A 22,412-nucleotide genomic window follows, 5' to 3' on the forward strand; every position below is an offset into this window, starting at 1 on the left:
TAGGCAGGGTAATTGGGGTATTAATACCCCTCAGCATCAATAATATTACCTTCTACTCACTATATTTGTCCTGAAATAAGCCAAATACATTACCTCAGGCTTAAAGTCATTGACACAATGACAGTGGGGCTCAAAATATAGAAGGACAATGAAACAGTTTTTGTTGGAAAAGCTATTAAAAGCAATATATGGGTGGGCTTATTACCAGGCATGGGTTTATTGGAAGATAAATAAGTTATGATTATAATGAACAGTCCAGCCAAGTTGCTGTAACAACCCAGTCAAAGAAGTATGTTTCTGTTTTATATGCCATCCACAGAAGCTCACATACTTTTTTAGGTCAACATTCTATTTATTTGTTTTGACAAATGGGAGTAAACACCATCATAAAATTACAGCTGGCATACTGGAATATATCTTTTTGTCTTTCATTTATGTCACCCACTCTTTGTCAATGCCTGCCTAGTTCTGTATTAGGTACACACTCCATGACAGTAATATTGCTAAACACAAAGACCAAAGTGAAACAGACAAGAAAATTCAAGAGAGCTAGTGATTGCATTTGAAACTGGTAGCCATCTGGAGTATCGGATTGATTTTAAAATGTGGCATGTAAAATTGAAACCCTTACTGGACACATTCACGAACATCCTTTGAGCAGTTTTAGAGGAATGGCAGTTAAATCTCATTTTGGTCACAATACAAAATTAATTATTGCATGACGGTGGACAAGGGGTGGGGGGCACAACATCTAGAATCATCATGTCAAAATCAAAATGTTGCTTACAGATCTAACACACCTTAGCAGGTTACAGTGATTTCATGTAATATCTATAGGCAGAGAGCCATTGTACTCTAGAAAATGTAATCTGCACAATTACCATTTCAAATGCTGTAGAACTATTATTAATAGAAATTCCCACAAAGTGTAAGAGGCATCCATGAATGGATGATCTATTTGAAAAGAAAGACGGAATACCTGTTAGATATGCGATTCCATTCTCCACTAGGATAACTTGAAGAGGGCATAAAAATTATGCACATCGGAGGATAAGATTCTGTGATAAGTTAAGTGGGATACATGTACAAGCATATATCACAAATCTTAAATTGAATCTTTGATAAGGTTTCGAGGGAAAAAATAACAAAGAAACCACTTAAGCTTAAATGTGTATGATAAGACTCAGTGAAGCAAATAAATTGAAAAAAACAGTTCATTGATATACAGAACACGTTTGTTTAAGGATTACAATCTCTATAAAGCTTGGAGAATTTTATTTGTTTTTTATACTGAAACAATTTATGACAAAAACATCTTTAAGCACTTAGTATAATTCCGAGTTTAAAATTTCACAATTAGCTTTACAGAAATTTCACATAATTCCAACACCAGTGAGTTAACTGTGTAATTATCATTGGTGGAGCTTGGATGAGAAATTTAAACAAATATCAGTAAAGGTATAGACAATTCATAGAACACTACATAATGTGTCTTCTTTCTCCCTGCACAAGTATCCAGCATCAATGTAGTTGCTCTCTTTTCATGCTGTTGAAGGCAGAAACAATGCTTTTCGAATCAAACTTCGTGAGGACACATGAAAAGTCACTAGGGAAAGTGCTCAAGACACTGGGGAACATGTAACATAAAGCTAAGACCCAGGAATTTGATAGAAACAGAAAACCTGGCAACAGCAACAGTAATGTATTATGTTTAAAATAGCTGTATGAAGAAGTTCCAAGAGAGTGCCATTTCCTTTCCATATTCACTTAGAAAGAAATGATTAAAAAGAAAGTAAGTTACAAATAAAAGAAAGAAGGAGAAATGGAAGAAGGGAAGATTGAAAAGAAAACTTAAAGTATAAAGACACTTTCAGCTACAACTTGATGACCGATCAGAACTTTCCAATTTTTTTCTTGATGACAAGAAAAAGCGATGATGCAAAAATCTTGTAAACAAATGCAATAAAAACATTTCTGACGCACTGGTACTAAAAAAAACTGGGATTCACGTCAGAGTGGTGATAAAATATTCAATCCCTGTGATCTAAATCTAGAGTGTATATTGATCGAGCAGTCTATATGGGGCACAGTTACAGTAGGAGATGGTCGCCTCAGATAATCTTAAAGACTGTCCCTAGTCACACTGATATCACTCTACAAGGCAGAGCTACCAACTATACCTGTTCTCTAAATGTATTTCTCAAGAAATATTTATATATTTCCCCTTTGTTAATACATTTTAAGACACATCCAAAAAAATTGATTTTATCTTTCATGAAATAAAGCAATTAATGGAAAAAACCATGGAAACAATACTAGACACAGATTATCAGCAATATAAAGTAAAACACACACAGCAAGCATATTTGAAATTCCATGAAACAGACTTCTTCGTAATCTTATAATTATAACAGAACTTTTATTACAATATTATAAAAAATAACTCTGTTTTCTGTTTTTAATTCCACAGTCACTTAGGTTTCAATTTCGCTTAAAAAGGCAGAAAAAGAATCATTTGTGTCTGAAAATGATTTGGACAATGGCATCCCAAAATTGGAAATATTCAAGGTCATTTTTCTTGGAAAACTCTCTTATCATTTGACTAATCTCCAAATTCATTAAACAGAAAAATCCTTGAAATACATGTTTTTTGAAAGCCTCAATTTTCTCATCAATTATGTTTGGTTAATTCAATTGAATAATAATTCATCACATTAACAATTTTTAATTAATTACAAAATCTATTTTTTTTAAATACAAAAAGCTTTAAATCAATTGATTTAAATGACATGCTATATAATTACAAAGCAAAGCATCTACACCAACAACAAATACTTTACTTCAGATTCAGTTTTGCTGGTTACTGTAAAGTCACACATTTTCATGATATTCAAATTTTGTGGTTGTCAAATAAGTCACTACATCACTCATACTGTCTGTTGGTCATTTTGTTTTCCTGATCAGACCCAAAATCAAATGGGCACAACTTAGGACCAAGAGGAACCTACATATGAAATTTGCAAAAGAGCCATCCTGTGCTTCTCCAGAAATATCGATAACAAAAATTGTTTATGGGCGGACGATTGAAGGACAGACCACGGACCACAGACATAGGGCGATTTGAATAGCCCACCATCAGATAATGGCTAAAACTTTTGTTTAAGAGAGTTTGAAAAAAAAACATTTCACCAGAAACCACAAACTATCTACAGAATTTTAACAAAAACCCACTGAACTTCTTTTTTAAAAAATCTACCTCTATCTCTCGCTTTTGAAATCTCTTAACCTGTCATTTTACCACATAGGACAACATTTCAATTACGTATCCATCCCAAGTCTTAACTTCAAAAAGAAAGCAACCACCAATCGACGCTCTTGAGTTTCTAATGACAGAAACAACTGGCTCATCTTCCGGAGAAGACATGAACATTTTCCCTCAGCATTAAAGGAAGAGAGGATCACAGGGTTACCTATCAACAGTTATACAACCCTGAACCTAACTCACCTACAGGTGAATCATGGAATGGTCTGTCGATTGATCTCGCCAAATTTAAGCCAGACTACAGGTAATACAGGTTTAGCCTTCCTGACATCATTGTAATGTTTCGTTACATATTACAGAGGAGCGATACAGACACAGAAGTCTGAGCGGGGACAGAATCTTTTTATCTTTTCATCAATATCAAACAAGTGTTTTTGTATGTGGTCGTTTCACAGCCGTGCTTGATGGGCTGTTTGTTCAGACGCTCTGTTTTCAGAACTATTAAGCTCTGTACATCTTCACGTAATATTTGTTTATATACTTTTTTCCTTCCCCATCAGATAGCATTAAACTTTGTCTGGTAGGAGAGATGATAAGCCAGACCATACTAACTTGATGAAACTCTCAGCTGTCATCTGAAACGTAGATCCCAGTTATGAAACATTTTTCAAATTCACAATCATGAGCACACAATGCATACAAGAAAAAAAAATTTTGGCCCTCATTTGAAGTTTTATTTCACTAACAAGGTTTCTTTTTTAAAGACTTCTTATGAAAGAAAATTAACAAAAGTCACTCATATAGACTATATTAAGACCAACTTCAATCTAATCCTAGTTTTCAACAAAGACTGGGACTGAACCTGACTTCCAATACACTTCAAGGCTTCCAGAGTCAATATTTAGTTCACTGAAAATGCAATACTTCTGCATGATTCATGATATGCTGATACCTATTTGTGTAGCTAGGCAGACTGTGCATATGTAATAGTTTTCCCAATGTTCATTTGATTGTAAGGCTCTTCAGATTGCCTTAAATCAGGATCTCATACTTTAAGCAATCCTCTTTCTGATTCAACACGAATGTAAGTGGTTTCCACAAATACTTAGAATGTAAATTTTCCACTCATCTAAATCTTTAATAATCACTTAAATGTAAGCTTTTTTTAAAAAATGAATGGTAAAAAGACTTGATTTTCAAGCAGTTATTATAAATTTTTAATTTATGCAATTCCTCTCCCACAAACACACAAATCTTTTTTAAATGTTAGTGAAAATGTCTAATTTTCAAATGTCAGCCTAAATCTACAATCTAACTCCTTCAAAATTCTGCTCCCCTACCAACTCCTTCACAAACATACACAAGGCCTGAAACATGTTTGTGGAAAAGGAAGTTGTTTCTTTTTGCCAAGATTTATAACATCCCAGTATAAAGATAGAAAGGTTTCATCACCACCTACCTTGAGGACATCTTCCTCAGCTGAATGACAAGCGGTTTCCTCGGAGATGTCCGTCAGGTCATCGGATTCTTTTACGCTGTACACTCTTAGGGGATAAACCTGTTTACGTTCAGTCAGGAGAGCAAAGTTCAAGATTTCTCTCACCTGAAAAATAAAAAATGAATATGATCAATTATCTTCAACCAATTACAGAAAAACAGACCTATTTTTAATCTGGAAGCTACTATTTATTTTTGAAAATTTGAGACATGTTAAGAAACAGCATGAATCATCTGATATTTAAAAGTCAAACTATTCACATCATCTATGAAGCAGAATGCATTCTGTTTCTGCATAATAAAATGTCTGAAGCACCTAGGGAATGTCCTCTTTATTAATGATATCTGACTTTGTGAGCATGATAACTCCATCTTAGTTATCAAACCATCCTTCTCCTATATTGAATCTTTAGAATTCTACATTCATGATTCAATGACACAGATGTGTAGCTACAATTCACAGCACTAATCATTTTATATAAATCCTTAAGAGATGCTGATGACTACCCTCGAGAATATGTTACCGAAACCGACAAAATTCAAAATGAAAACCAAATAAAGGAAAATTTGTTAAAAGAAAAAAGATTTAGTTTTGAAATTGCAAAACATATTTAAAAAATTATGAATCTTGAAAGAAAAGACAAACTCAGTTGACATTATATGATTTGTGATTTTCCTGTTACAAGAAAACAAAAAGATTGATTGTCCTACTTGTTTCAGTCTGGTACCAGGTATTCAGAAGTACCCAATAAGTTTTATCATATTTGAATATGATCAGAGAAAATTCCTGATTGTGACACAGGTCCTACAATGACAGGGACATTTTTCATACTCCCATATACAAGAGGCCTAGCAGCCTTAATGGTCACCTGAGATAAGCAATATTGAAAATGAAGATTAAAGAATAGTTATCAAGTGTCATGACACTAAATATAGGAAGGCAGTGTCATCCTATACTGATAATTCTAGTGGGAAATAACCAATAGTATGCTCAAAAATACTATTTTTCTATGAACATTACAGTAAAGTCTAAAAAAAAAATTCCTCCCCTGGAGGAAATGTGAGACTCATTAAGGTAATTAAAGCACCTTAAAATGCTTCCAATCAAGAAGAGTATTTGATTCTATCATATGTGGGTCTTCAGAAGAAGATTTTTGAAATTTCAAGTCAATATGAGCCCTTTTGGCCCCGCCAATCAGCCCCTGGGGGTCAGTCAGGATCAAAATGGGCATTCCATCAGGCCGCCATCCTTCACTCATAATTCTAACCAAGTTTGAAATATTTCCAATGGAAATTAAGCAAGTTATGCTCAAAACTCTAGTTTTCCTATATAAACTATAGTAAACTTTACCCCCTCCCAACAGGGATATGCGAGACCCTGGGGCCATGAAATTTGCAATTTTGGTAAAGGACCTTAAGATGCTCCAATTCATGAAGAGTATTTGATTCTACCATATGTGGGTCTTGAGAAGAAGATTTTTGAAATCTAAGTCAACTTGAGCACTTTTGGCCCCAACCCTCAGGCCCTTGGGGGTTGGGGTTGAGGTGTGGGGTTGGGATTGAATAATTCACAATTTTGGTTCATCTTAGGCCAGGGAAGGTTTCTGCAAAATTTCATTGAAATTGGATCAGGGGTATTTGAGAAGTTGAAAGCGTTAAATTGTTCTTGGACACACGGCGCCAGATGAATGGTATTAGAATAGGTTACCATGAGACTTTGTCTCAGGTGACCTAAAAATGTAATTCTTTACTTCCATCATTATCACTCTATAATTCATCTCTAACACCAATTCAGTCAATTTTTCAAACATCCTGGTGATATTTCTGTTATTGTTTACAAAATCGTATGATTCAGAGCAGACAAAAATAGACTGCAGTCATTCAATCTCATTGAAAAGTGCTTTATTACATAAGGGAGATAACTCTTGTAAAGGAAATGCAAATGATCTTTTAACAGAAAATTTCAGACATTTTAATATCAAAAGTGTATTACATAATGTAAAAATAACGTGTTAATTGATATAGGCTCTCCGAGCTTAAAATCAGTCATCACTCTTATAATGAAAAATCACAAAGCGGTTATTAGCTTTAGTTCTGATTCCATCCTCCCACACACTAGTACATGCAGGTTCTGAAACATATTGACATTTCTGAGAAATTAATGACAGATATTCATAAAGACATATTGTTCTTACAAGTAACAGCCATAATCTGATTTATATAATGTGGGCCTTCCAACATTTTATTGATTTTATTTTCTAACCTAAGAAAGTGTTACCTACACCTGGACCTCATTTCCACTCTAGACACTATAGTCAATAGTTCTAATAGCTTTACCAGCTGAAGAACTGAACCACTCAATGGACTTAGTGATAGACTGTCAATGAATCCAGTCTGTAGCAAACACCTACATCAAAAGAGCAGGTTCATAGCTAGCTATCTGTGCCTCCTCCTCTGATACTCGGCCAACAACAATAAATCACCAAAGATATACAGTGCTAGTAACATCTCAAGGGTTCTCGGCCAGATATATCTTTAGCCAAAACACCACAAAAACCTGAGAAAATGTCTGCACAGATGTAAGTGAACATTCATAAGATGTAACCATATGAAATACAGTAAACTTGTCACCAAGAAAATTGAACAAAGGGCCATTACTCTGTTTACAATGAAGTACAGAAACCTCTGTTCCATATGTATGATACTTAACCCTTTTTGAAACAAAGTAAACATGTCTACAAGAAAAATCAACAAAGGGACATAACTCTGTTCCATATGTATGATACTTAACCCTTTTTGAAACAAAGTAAACATGTCTACAAGAAAAATCAACAAAGGGACATAACTCTGTTTATAATGAAGTATAGAACCCTCTGTTTCATATGCGACACTCTATCATCCCAATTTCAAAGATACAAAATTACAGCTTAAAGAGTACACATACATCTTTGACAAAACAACACATGGACTGATGACTGATGGGCTGATTATCACATATAATTGGTTATCAATCAATCATGGCTTTTCCAAATGTGGTAATCAACTTTGATTCAGCATAACCAACCATGCTGAAAAATATATGTGAACGTGACTTCTGTGAATTTCCACTCAAACGTGTTCCTGGGGAAGTCAATACTGACACACCGCATGACCAACATAGCAGACACCTAGCAGGTAAAAGGTGCGGCTAAGGTGAAAGTAAAGTTTCTCAATACTAGTCAATACCAAATATACCAACAGGCCAAAAACACAGTCCATATTATTGTTCCGTCTGTAGAGATACAATGAAATGACCAAACCAAATGTTCTTGCATACCAGTGAAATAGGTAACATATTATAACTGTTTATAAAGTGTAAAATTGTATTGGTTTGTCAACCAATTTCAACCAAAGTCCCAGCTGTGGCATCACTGTGATCATACAAACTAAGAAATATATATCATTATCCTGTGATTGTCTTATATAAGAACTTTCTATCATCTAACACAAAACAACTCATTTTAGTGAGTCCTCTCTGACAACATCCTTCAAATATTGCTACATTATTAAAGACTGTGAGGTTTCATTATCAATTAAAACTTTATCTTATCCCTTTTAATCACACTATACATCTAAAATTTTACTATTTTTTTTCTAACTTCTATGATAGAAAGCTATAAAACATTTTAAGTCAATTATTTTTTCTTTCGATAAAGACACAACAGCAACATTTCTGAAATCTCTAATACAGAATCAGGAATTCTTCCTTGAAAAGGCTATCAATATACTTAAATGGAAAAAATTAACATAAGTCTTTAACAAAATCAAAGAACTGTTAAGGAATATCACTGAACAAAAAGTAATATGAGTTTTCAATATCAGCTGAGAAAGAAAATAACTATAGCTATGGAAGGTGGTAACTCTCGTACATTTAGCAAACGATCTTGATCCCTCCGGGCTCAGTTCTTTACTAAGAAAGTGTCTACTAATAGATATCAAGGATTTGTGAATATTTTCAATGAATAGTGAAAATGATCCATTAAAATTCTGCCTGTTTCATTACTTTTCTAAATTGTTTAAACAGACCCACAAAATTTTTTTAAGTAGAAAACTTGATATTTTATGACTTTCAAGCGTTTCAATAAAGGGAAAATAATCATGTTTAACCATTTTGATGATTTTTGTAATTACTTTGGCTTTGTACTTAAAAGAATAAATGAAATATGTTGAGAGCAGAAGACTTTGAAAGGAGTTTTTTGTAACTTTTCAGTGATGCAAATCACACCAAAATATTATGTTGAAAGTAATTCATTTTTGTCATTGCAATGCTTCCGTGAGCAATATAGCTACTGACAATGACACATAATGACAGAACATTACACCACACAATAACACCCAACTCACAGTCTGTGGATGAAAGAAACATTCATACAGACGATATACCCCACTTTTATCTCGCAGAGTAAATATTTGGATACTTGTGTTGAGATCAATAGAAGTCTCGAGTATGCTTATAACATGAGTGTGGTGCGAAGCTGTTTCACTTCAAGGCCCTGCCTGTAAGTGATAATCCTGATTATTGTGTTTTAAAACATTAGATTTGGTTTTGAGTCATGACATATAATTACAAGGCAGTTCTCTTTATGCTCATGATTGTTTTATCACTAGAATTTCCTGTTCCTACGATCGTCAATTTTGATAACACCAACGAGGTGATAAGATATTTTAAAAGCTTAAAGAATGCTATTAAAACAGAATGCCACTGCCAGACATAAAAACAGCAAAAGTCAACCAAGGATCTGATCTGTTTTCAAAGAAACATTCCATAGGTGAACGGATAGTGACAAAATCTGTTTCTTTATTACGTGATACTTTGCTTCAAGAAGTGACCTTGAAAAAGACCCTATCACTGATTGTATGTTGGACATCGTAGAAACTTAAATAGAGTCATACATACACTATCCTACCTGTGCCACTTGGTGCAAGAGTACAGTTTAAGCAAACTACAAACACTAGACATTTCAACACACTTGAGTTAAACATTCAATTGGTTCTCTATCTAGTACATATCAAGATGTTTTCCTCGGTCATGACTAAAATGGTTCCAACTTAAATATTGATTAAATGAAACATGCATTAATTAATTGAAAAATAAAAGTCTTTTTCTGAAATCTTAATTTTCTATCAGTTTTATGAAACGGATCACTCTGCTGAATTACTATACCATGTGTGTGAATGACCTTGAATAGGAAGGGTCGATCACAACCAGGAAAATGTTCGACCAGCTATGTGTTTGATATATAAGTTAAGGGTATATGATCTTTGATAATGCAGTTTTATACACGAATACGTCTAATGTAAAACATCTCATTTTGTCTTAAGCCATTTTAGCTGTGTAAACAGTTGCCAAAATTTTCCTAAAATCAAAACAAGGTTAAATGAAAAATGATCATTATAAAGTCTGATGCAATCTATTTTGCCAAAGTGAATTGTAGCAAACTTGTAGTGATGCAGAAAATCGTGAAATCTTCTAGTTGGTTTACAGGATATTGGAATATTCTAAATCAAACAAGCTCATATTCAACCCTGATCCAACAAATTGACAGAAATGATTTAAGCTAATAAGCTCGACCACCTTTAGTCACTTTAACACTCACAGTTAAAGCAGACATGACAGATCAAGAATGGAATATAAATCACAACAGTAAGAAGGGGGAAAAAAACAGGAACAATTACAGCTGATAAACATCTTAGCCTAGTTTTTACATACAATATATTTCCCTCCAATCTCCCTAAACAGCTTTAATAGAGATACCATCACTACCCTACTACATCCAGACCTTATGTGTTTGGAAGAGAACAGGCCTAAAATTGGCTACCCTTGGTTGAATAACAAAGGCGTGCTGACTATCTCAAGCCACATCTACATGCTATAAACAGATAACAAAAAGTCTATGTTACAAAGTGATGGTAGTCTCTTGTCTTCTAATGTGTCAGATCTTTTATTCCTCTATGATGGACAGCTGGAACAACATGGGTCAAATTTTACTGTTTTAAATTCTTATAAACCTCAAATTCCAGTAGGTTCAAGTATCATCAGCTTGAACAATGAAATCTATTAAAAACAAACCAGAGGTGCAATGATTACAAAATACTTTACTTTGTTGAATGAAAACAAAATTAGACCTCTATGCATGCATCACATTAATCTACCATTTTTTAAAATATCAAATCTATTGGGAAGATATATTTAAATATGATATCAATATAATGAATCAATTTGTCTGAAGCAAACCCATTGTAAACCAGTCTCTCAATGAAGTCAATGCCCTTAGAATATAAGAAACTTGTCCAAACAGAAAACCTGTATGATCAGGAGAGCTGTATAGGAGAAAACCTCTATGTTGATATTCCACAGTGACATCCCAAACTTGATACCAAGAGATGACATCCATATCTGCCTACAATAGAAAAACTGCTTCCGTCATGTCTACATGGCCCAAAACCCAATCAATCAAGAATCTCATTAAGCATATTGATCCCAAATGTTCAAAGGCAGAACCAGATCGATGACGATCCTCTTATCTCCCCAAGGCCATTGATGGAACACACAAAAACAGTGATGGCCCACCTCAAAGGGTCCTCAAGCCGATCAGGTATAACTCAGACAGCTGAGAAATTGAATTTGAAAAAAAAAAAAAAAAAAAATAGATTCCTAACAGAGTTGCAGAGCTGTTAAAATTATTTTCTGCAACGTGAGCAAATATCACTGCTCCAACAGAAAAGTTGTCTACTTAAGGGAATATCCTGGAGGGCAAACTGCATGCACAGTAAAAATTTGGAACCATGTTGCTGATATTGAGTCTCTTCACATAATCAACGACACTGGTACTAATTTTCCTTTACCACCATGCTTACACCCATAAATTTTCTAGGTGTGAAATAGATGATTTAAGGCCTTCAAGTCTGAACTACACTTTAGTGAGATGTAAATTGTGTTAATATTGCATATAAAGTGACAGCACCAATTATGACGGCCTTGGCAGGGACCCGAGACACACTTTGAGATATGCTGTGCACCAGTCTATTCTAAAGACTTGCACACCAATAAACATTGGTGAAAAAACCAAGCACCAGTTTACAGTAATTATTGCTGTGACCAATACATAGTTAGTATTTACCTAGTAGTATATATTTCTGAAATATACTGAACTGTTAATTAACTCACAATTACCACATGAAGTTTTAATGCAAACTGTGGTCTATTTTAACAGACTTTGGTGTTGGCCATTACAGAAAACAAAGATAAATTGATCAGAAGTTAATACTTTTTCTTCAACAAAATAACAAACATCTGACATCCTGTCTTAAGACCCAAAAACTTCCCTCTAGATCAGAATCCTGTGATCCTATTCAGTGGAGGACCAGGCACATTATATAATCTTAGGGATGTCTGTAAAAAACCACTTCTAAACCCTTCTAAAAATAACTATGGTTTGAATAAAATACCACCAATTACTGAGATAACTCTTCCTGAGATCTAAATATATCCCTCACACTTGTTTATAAATAGTACAGTTTCAAGAAGTAATAAAGATCTCAGCACATTCCTAATTCACATGATTTTTATAACTTAAGTTTTCAGTTTCATTGGGATTGTATTTAATGTGACTGACTATTCTTCACACTGGAATCAACAACAGGAAATCAAGCTTTAAAAAGACAATAAGTTGTCGAAATTTGGCAGATATAAAAAGTAAATCATTTTAATTTTAGATCCACTGTAAATCAAGGAGGAAAATTGCTGACACCTAAAATAGACACCTCATAAAAATATCTACAATAAGAATATAATCTCCAGCAGAGGCAGCATCTGGGGAGTTTAAAACCAGAGTCAAAACATAAATTAATTTACAGAAACAAGAAAGAGTTGATCTAAACAAAGCTGTTCATATCTCCAGCCTTTGTTTCCAGGGATGGTAGAACTAGACAGAAGAATATCCACTACAACAATAATGTCAATAAATACTAAAGAGTAGTGAAAACTAGAGCTATATACATATATATATATATATATATATATATATATACATAAATTTAAACATTTCTATTTGAAATATGGAACCAAATTATCAGCTTAAATGGACCAAAGGCAAGGGAATATTTTGAGAATTGGAGAATCTGCCAGATAACATTTTCCAGCAGTTATTTTATTCATATGAAATATTTCAAAATAATTATCTAATACATTACATATGTATGTCTTTTCTAGCCCAGCATCATTATGTCCAGAGGCCAATATTGATAAAATTGCAACAACTCAGCCAATATCCTATTGGCCACCTTTATTCTGGTATTGGTTAATTTTCAACTGGCCCAAAATATGAAAAACATGCCAACAGTGGACAGGATAAAGGAATTGTTTATAACAAATATGTAAAAACATAGTGATATCTTAGGGATACTACCTTTAGACATAAACATGTGTGGTATTTTATCTGATATTGTGTATTTGGATAAAGAACTGATTTTAACATCAAAACAAACTGAAATCAGGAGAATATTGGCATTATTCCCCAAGTAGTCCCTTTCCCTGTTTTGCTTTTTTTTTTTAAACATTTGAACTATTGGTTGAATGTATGTATTCAACAAGACCTTGGTCTGCCCTGGGTCTATATCCTAATGGCCCAAGACCTTGGTCTGCCCTATTGATCTGAGACCTGGGTCTCTTTCCTAATGGCCCAAGACCTTGGTCTGCCCTATTGATCTGAGACCTAGGTCTCTGTCCTAATGGTCCAAGACCTTGGTCTATCCTATTGGCCTTAAGCTACACAGGGCTGATATGACATCAGCTGATTAATAACATAGTGTTACATCATTGTTTCAGTACTTTGTATATATATATATTTGATTATCTAATTAGCAAAAAGGAAAACATTTAAACAAGAAAAAGTAAAGCCGAGGTACATTACAATGCCACTTTAAATAATTCTTTATATAATTTTTTATTCATGCATTGCAAAAAGTTACAAAAAAAAAAAAATCATCCTAACACTCCATAGTCCTATTCCTTATTTTTCAAATGAATCACAAAATAAGTTTTATTCAAAAGTAAGAATCCATATTGATTAAAACAGTTTAACTAATTACACTTTCATCCACTTGAGAAAAATTAATCTCATTTTTCTCTCACTTGTCAATTTATTTTATCTTAATTTTTTTCTCCTCATTCAAATGGATTATATCAGTCTCTAAAACATGGGACATCAACACAGAATGGCAATCACTCTCCAGACATAGCTGGGGTGAATAGGGATTCCACTGTCGGTTTGAAAACACCCAGTACTGCTCCTTCCGACCTCTCATGTAATCTCTTATCAATCTGGTATGATCCCAGATAGAATTCTTTAGAGAAATCGTAATGTAGGACTATTACTGTCGCTGTTGGGGACACCATACACACCCAGATATAATGTGTATAGGTACATTAGTAATTCCTCAGGCTGATAGCTACTGGACAGTCAGACAGAAATGGGGAGTACCTAAATAGTCTCCTTATTTCATACACCACAAAAGTCACACATCATCTCTGCGTGCCCAGAGAGCAGATGGAAATGAGAAAATATTGTTAACCACTTCCTTTAACAGCACTGGTCTATCCCTTGAGCCCTCCCATTGTAAGTCAAAATTCTACAACAATCAAACTGCTTTACACCTAAACCCAGCATCTTACCAACTCTTTGATGACTTAATTTTTCTGGTTTTTTGTGTTTTTTTTGTGTTTTTGTTTCTATTATTGTTTTTAACAATGAACCAGAAACATCTTCAGCATTTTTTAAAAAAATTTTTTTGAGTTTAGCAAATTTTACCAACATTATTCCAGTGTTTAAAAGTCTAGTTACAAAGTCACTGATGTTTCCATGTAACAAACAAGCACAAAATTTTCCATCAACAATTTGTAAAATAAACAGTTAAAATCACAAAATGTTAGGGCCTTAACCTGAAGTGTATGATTCCCTATACAGTGTCTTCCATCGTGAAAATTCCCATGAACTGTGCTTGTCCTATAAAAAAGGGCCACATCCAAGATCCCTCTTAACCCACAAGTACCTTGTACTTAGATTGTAACAATATAATATCATAAAGACTTGTAACTTTAGACAAGCATCCCTTTGAGAACTAGATATGGTCCATTATTCTGTACAGAGTGACCCGACGTGTGAATTTGGGTTAACAACTTACAAGAGAAAGGCTTCTAATTTCACCACAAGGTCAAAGTAGCTTGGAGCTTATGCTGCATAATTTTCACTTCAAAATACTGATACTTAATGAAAGAAAATGTCTAATTAACTTTGGATAAAAAAACACATTTTAAAAGTGATTCCAATTAAGATAGTATGTTTTATAATGATGTTCAAATCTAAAACTCACTTAATATCACAAATCAAGGAGTAACATTCTTAATTTTTAAAAAAAGTGATTAATAATGGAATGGAATTGAAAAAATGAAGGTAATTTCATTGATACTTCTTTCATAAATATTTCAATCTGATATGAAAAAAAAACTTTACAACACAGACCCAATGTTACATACCAAGCCAGATTAAAATCTGTACTTCTCACTTACAAAGAACACCCAATTGGATATTGTGTAACAATCTGATCACTTTCACATTGATATATATCCTTGATGTATTAGGTCCTTATGTTCGCAGTATAAGGCAACATTTGACTAGAAATGGAACATGAAGGGTGTTGATGTTTCATTGTGAGGCATCGTCAACAATTAACAATTAACGAGTCATATTATTAGAAAATGTAAAGCGAATAACAGCTGAATTAAAAAAGAAAACTTAATCAAGAAATTCTAGATCTAAATGACTTCTCAGTTTGAAATTAAAAAATTGAAAAAAGAAAGAAAACAAATATGTCTTAGGTTTCCCAACAGAGCCATTTATCCATGGCCAGGCAAGGTGGCTATTTTTACAGTTGTTTTGATCTCCATCATTCTATAATGAGATTTTCACAGAGACCTGCTGTAATACCCACTGTTGAAGGGGCGGTCTCCCTTGCCAGTGATCCTGTACATTTTCTAAGCTGAATGAGTATCAATAGAAAATACGATAGTTTGAATGAGAGATCCGTAGGTAAACAACATTCCACACTGGACTGGGAGCCTTAACCACTTTCTTCTTGGATCAATAGTGTAACAGAAACCCCCACAACTTTCCGACCTTAGAGGCTTGTACAGGCATATTTGAACATTATATTAAAACTGAATTGGACCCTATAGTGGTACTTTACGAGAAGTCTATGTGTCCATTTCAAGTGTTTTCAAATTCAATTTAGATGTGGAAAATATCCTTGAGATTTTGGAGTGATAAATGATTATCAGTCTTATATGTTGGTACTGAAAATATCCTTGAAACTTTGAAGTGAATATGAAATATATCAATTCAAGTTCATTGTAGTAGTGAAAAATAATCACTGAACCCTTGTAAAACTCATTTCAAATGTGTGTCACTTAAATAAAGGTGTGGGAAATATCCTTGAAATTTTGAAGTGAACATGTGATATAGAAATAGGATTCTGGTAATAGGTTCTCAATGATCCATCTCTTTTACCATAAATATTTAGGGTTTGTATACACTAATGTACATATTTTCTTTCTGCATTGTACAAATTACTGAATGTGTTGATATTTAAATATGATTTACAAAGTTTTCTTTGTTAACCAAATTATTTAACCTACCCAAGCTCATTGAGATGAAAACAAATATCCTTGAATGAAATTTAATTGCTATTAATCGATATATTGGTGTGTCAAACACGTGCTCTACAAAGAGAAATGGATATGTTTGCTTTCCTTGTTTCTCTACACAAGAACATTTCACACCTATGAGTTTATACTTTTAGACTTTTGAAAGATCAATATGTTTAACAAAGCTGTTGAAAATTTATACAACATGTTAAATTCACATCTCAATAGGTATTACCGCCACAACAGAACATTTATGCTGAAAAATGATTCAACAATTTTTAATCTTGACATGAATTATCTTAATTATATACATATTATATATAACACAACCAGCAGAAATTTCAGAACGTTGTCTTCAGGCTGGTTATGTCAAAATGTTCCAAAATATCCAAACTAAATAGGGACAAGTTGTTGTCAAAGATGTGCAAAACATGAGAGCCTTGAAAAGAAATTAGCAAGACAAAGAAATCACCTTGTGGTTAACAGGATAGATACGGGCTAAAAGGCTCTTGCACATCTATGACCAAGTGTTAAACAAAGTGGAGCCGAATTGACTACAATGTATTGTTACCATCTGCGTACTTTTTGTCTATAATCTGTTTACCATCTCATTACACCATTTTCGACCTTAGCGTACATATGATTATAGTACAGTTAAAAAAGTTGGTTGATTCCTTTCCATGTCATACACTACGTACATAGATGCCAGTACGTTCCAAATTGTAATTTGTCTGATGAAGGTGACCATGCAGTAATCAAAATGTCAAATTTAAATCTTTTACCGGTTGTGTTATAAGTACATCCTATTCCATCAACCTGACAACAGTATGATACTCTTCAGCTACCCATATTTATTGCAGAAAAATGATACTTTTTTTTTTTTAAATATGAAGTTCTTCAACTCTAAAAAGCCTGGAATCAAGAAACAGAACTCTGAAATTAAGAAAAGACATCCATCAATTTGTCTGGTAAAGACCCAGGCTTCAATTCTTCAGCTGATCAAACAGAGAAAGTGATTATTTTTCTTCGTAATTTCTCCTCCAATTTGTCTATTGCAGTGGTGAAGAATTCATCGAATAGTACAGACATGTTTGTCCTGATATCTAGAGTTTAAAGTACAGTCAAATTCTGTTATCTAGAGTGCTTAATAGCACGAAAAATCTATCATGACTTTGATTTGACAATACACTAATTGCAGCATATTGCTGACAATGCTAGCCAGTGTTTCTCAGATTTGATTTCTGTATTCCTTAGAGGATGTTTAGTGAGGATCCATTGCGAATGCAGGGGTCCGGCATATTTATTAGTTTCATAAACACACACTTCTCCCCTTTCCAACTAATTTACCAGTAAATTTTCTACCATATTAAAACTTTCAAAAACATTCAAAATTTTAATATTATTTTACATATGTTTTCAATTGTCAAGTATTGCCTGCAGTCTTTCTTTTTCAGTTTGTTGTCCCTTACTTACAGTTAAAAGATTCTACGAAGAAGAGAGAAAAAAAAAAAAAAAAGACAACGGAATTGCATCTAATTCTATCTACAAAACGTGTTTAAAAGTACGTCTTGCTCACAGAAGAGTCCTTACAAGAGTAATGACATATTCCGAACTCAGCAAGAATGTAGCTGTTTAAAAGCGTTGTGAACAATTACATACACCACTCCAATTTCCGTCCACAAGGTAGTTTCACGACCAGTCAAGCTAATAGGCAACAACTTCCATTCTAATTAACTTGCATAGAGTACTTTTAGATCATTGTAATTGAAATGAATGTTCAATTAATGAGTTCAAGTGAACTCTTTAATGATTAAAACTAACTTTAAAAGTTTTTTTTACCATTTTTATATTTAAAATGATTTTTAAATTCCAATATCATTTAAAAAACAATTCGTTCCTTTTTTCCTCCTAGACACTGAATTCTTCAATTACAAAAGGAATTTGTCACAAAATTTGTAGCATTCTGATTTCTGTTACAACCACACTCCTCGACAATAAGCAAGGCTAGATTTGATTTGTTGGAAACTACAGGAAGCCATATCTCAAACAAATAGAATGCAACTATTCCATGAAGGATATTACTCTAACACATCATTGCACTCAAATGAATTTTAAAAGAAAATCATTTTATTTCGAAATGTGTTCCGTAAAAAACAAACAATCCCAGGACAAAATTCATTTAACTGATAACAAAGTTATCATTACTGAAAATGAAGCATTATTTTCTGAAGGTCTGACATGAACATTTCAATAATTTTAAGAAATGATAGGAATTGTTTTGTCCTTCAAGGACTTGTCATTAATGCTTTGAAAAGAGCTTAAATTTTGAAAGCCTAGGAGGTTATGTCAGCTATGAAATATCTATAATAGTGAAGAAAAAGATTTTCCAGGAGTACCAACACACAAATCCTAAAATCAATCCTGAAATGAGTGATCAGTCCTGTCCCATCCCCAACCCATCAACCTACTCCCTCCTCTCGGAAAAGAAGGGTAAAAAAGGAAAAACAAACATCAGGAGCAGGCAAAAGAAACATACAAAACAATCAACAAACAGAAAGACAACTACATTCTATGTTTGTTTTCAGTTTGGGGTTTTGAAGTCGCCTGTGAAGTACTATTGTCATTTATTGTTATCTTAACTGAAGACTGAAGTTGAATTTGTCTCTCATACTGAAATTGATCATGAAAATAGATACTGAAGAAAAAGACAACAGTGCTGTGTCCCCATATCAACTGATGAAAGCAAAGAATCTGCTATTTATACCCTCATGACAACTTTGTAAGGCTTACCTTCAATATGGGAACAATTCTCTCTTGTTCTCGACTTCGAATGTTAATACGTGACACAATTCTTGATCCTTGTGATGTGTAGGATTCATGCTGTTGATCCCGTTCATATTCGATACTCCAAATGATTCGTCCTGTTCCTATGTTTGATCCTGTCTCTTCCACTTCTACTCGCCATTTGAAAATTTCTTGCACTCTGGAAATACACAAATTTAAAATCATGTCACAAAAATCAGATAAATATATGTAAATCAATGACTTTTAAAAACCAGAGAAAGACACTTAACACAACATCATAGTTTACCTGTGACCTGAATACTCTACAGCACTTTCACATCTTAACTTAGAGTTTTGATCAAATGTTTTATATTCATTTTGATACATTTCATTATCATTTTTTTCCCCCCAAATTATTATCATAATTCTAATGTTTAACAACTAAAAGTGGCCAATTTCAAAAATGCTTCATTTTCAATAAAACATCAGGAAGCTGAAAAATAGTCAGGTCTGTGATGTCATGTCCGAGGGCAAGAAACGTTATCCCAAATGCACAGGATGGCACATAATGGGTGTTCCATATGTTTTTCATTGAAGTAGCTATCAGCATAAAAAATTACCACGACTTCATGGGAAGATAAACCAAACAAGCAGACAAAAAATTCTCTGTGATATCAATTAGAGAAACAGATAAAGCCAGAAAACCAAACCATTCAGATTATGTATGACATTGAACATGTCATCCCAGTCTTGATTTTTGTACTGTCACTGCCTCATTAAAAACAAACCAAATCCAGTGGAATTTAAGATAACCTCATTAACAACTACATATTGAGTTCAATCATGACGAAAGCCTGATACCATTTCAGTCCTGGCTGAAAGATGGCAAAGTTGTTGTCGCCAGTAAGGTTACTGTTGCCATTATGGCAGTGTTACAATCCTTTAACCAGCCATAAATATATGGACCTTTGCAGAGTTAGGTTACAGAATATTGAGAAAACACTTAGGAAATGTATCTTCCATGACCTCTGGAAAAAACACGTGGAATAAAACTTCCAAGAAATTCTTGAAGAAGAAGTAAACTTGGAAATTAAGCCATTATCATCACACCATCACAGCTTAGTACAAAATGATACCAAAATCCAGCATTTTTGTACAACTTTAATCATTTGAAAGGGTGATTGACTCTGGAAGTCTGGAGAACATGACATTTCTTGGTGAAGTCAATTAGTTATCTCTTACATATTTGCAATTATTTAGGAAAAAAGTAAAAGGTATTGAAATTGATGTGTAATTTCTGGTCTTTTGCATATCACTGTAAGGGAAAAATTCAAAATACAATTCTATCAGGTTTACCTGGCAACTTGTTTTATTTGTATACTGTGATTGCTTCATAACTATGAATACTTCATAAATGAGAATTAACTTAAAATGACGATCAACCTCACAAAAACAAAATTTTAGGATTCAAACCCACTGACAGGTAAATAAGTCAGTTTCAGATATTTGGAATGGGGTAGAGGTAAAGTATTTGTAAAATATTCAATTTATCAAAATCCCATTTCATTCCCCCAATTTTGACTCTCATATCACTTCTAAAAAATATAAAATTACATGACATGAATACAAGATCAGGAAAAAAAAAAGACCTGGTTTAGTTTCCTTGGTAAACACAATGTCGATAAAAATAAAAGGTTTATGCATATGTAGGATGACAAGGCCTTCAGCGGACAAGTCAAATCTCTGAACCAGGCAGCTCATATGTAGAGCTGCTATCTCTCTACCACAGTGTTTCTACACGGATTAAGTGAAGCGTGGGTTCTACATTACAGGGTAGGTTTCACTTGTATAGGCCTCAAAATCATTTAAAAACACATTCTGCTATCACTTAAAGGTCACTGAGCTATCCTGTTAAAGTTTCCTATATAGACATCAACTGTAAGGCTGAAACTTATTGCCATCATTCATTATTCATAAAAAAAACATAAATATAACCTTTAGAGAAAATTTCAAGAAGAATAAAAAAAAAAAAAGAAAAAACAGTTTTGCTCTTTTCTTCGAAGACCACATTTGGTGAATAAACTTTAAAATAAAGATTGGTATCATATAGCTTGTTATTTTTCTGGGGATGGTATTTTCTTAATATAGCAGTACATTAATGTCAAAGCGAAATGATGAGATACATGTGTATGAGATGACCTTTTATAGCCAGAGAGCGAAATTCCACTAACTATAATTTGATCATTTTAAAAGAAAGTCCTGAAAATCTGACCCATGAAAATGACCAGTTATACAGTATTTAACAAATAAATAATACGTATCCTATTACATCTAACACAATCATCAATTTAAACAGTTAAATTTGGACACAATATAGTTACCTGTACTAACAAGATTCTATATCATTCTACCATAGCAATTTTGTAAGTTGTAATCTAAATTTCATCAAATATTTTGATGAAATTCTGAACATTGTTACTCAGAGAATTGTCAACTGGAAACCACAAACATTCAACCATCATTTGATCAAATGTTTCAAATTTGTTTGTAAGTCTTCATAAATTCACTTCCACAGTAACAAATTCATTCTATTGAAATAATGAACATTGATAATACCAAAATTCTGAAAATATCTAAAGTAGAGAAAACTACTGGGAATTTTTGTTAATTTGATATAAATCATTGAATTTTTTTTTTCTTAGATAAATATAGAATAATTTTCAAAATGACTGAAAGTGAAAGAGAATGATTTATCCATTTTTTTTTTTTTTTAAAAGATAGGACAGGCATTATCATTCAACACAATAGCACATGTGTTGAAATAAGTATATTTGCTTAACTACTTGTATTTGTATTTATGTGTGCTGGAAGTTGTATGTGCATTCCATTTGTTATAGGTTCTTATTTGATAAAGTTCACAGGACTATCAAGTCCTTAAGTGTTATATCATAACATTATACTTCACCGAAACATTAAATTATATCATATTAAAAAATTGTGTAAACTGATAAACTATAATAATATTTGCCTTGTATAAAATAATTTCAACATGTGATACATTTTCATAAATCAGAATTATCTCCCTTAAAAACTCCTTCAACTTGATTATATGTGATGATATATTTAGTT

At 33.1% G+C, this 22,412-nt stretch overlaps 1 protein-coding gene across 1 annotated transcript in view; it reads right to left on the reverse strand.

The window, feature by feature from the left end:
- LOC132548847 (transmembrane protein 132C-like) overlaps window positions 1-22,412 on the reverse strand; it is an 84,178-nt gene that overhangs the window by 16,544 nt on the left and 45,222 nt on the right. Inside the window, exons 4-5 of the mRNA XM_060212741.1 lie at window positions 19,290-19,482; window positions 4,722-4,865 (exon numbers count right to left, since the gene is read on the reverse strand). Coding sequence (XP_060068724.1) covers window positions 4,722-4,865; window positions 19,290-19,482 — 337 coding nt within the window. The remainder of the gene's footprint in view (window positions 1-4,721; window positions 4,866-19,289; window positions 19,483-22,412) is intronic.

Source organism: Ylistrum balloti, unplaced genomic scaffold, assembly GCF_031769215.1.
Source record: "Ylistrum balloti isolate Yb309-2 unplaced genomic scaffold, AGI_CSIRO_Ybal_v1 Utg370028, whole genome shotgun sequence".
Classification (NCBI taxonomy): Eukaryota; Metazoa; Mollusca; class Bivalvia; order Pectinida; family Pectinidae; genus Ylistrum; species Ylistrum balloti.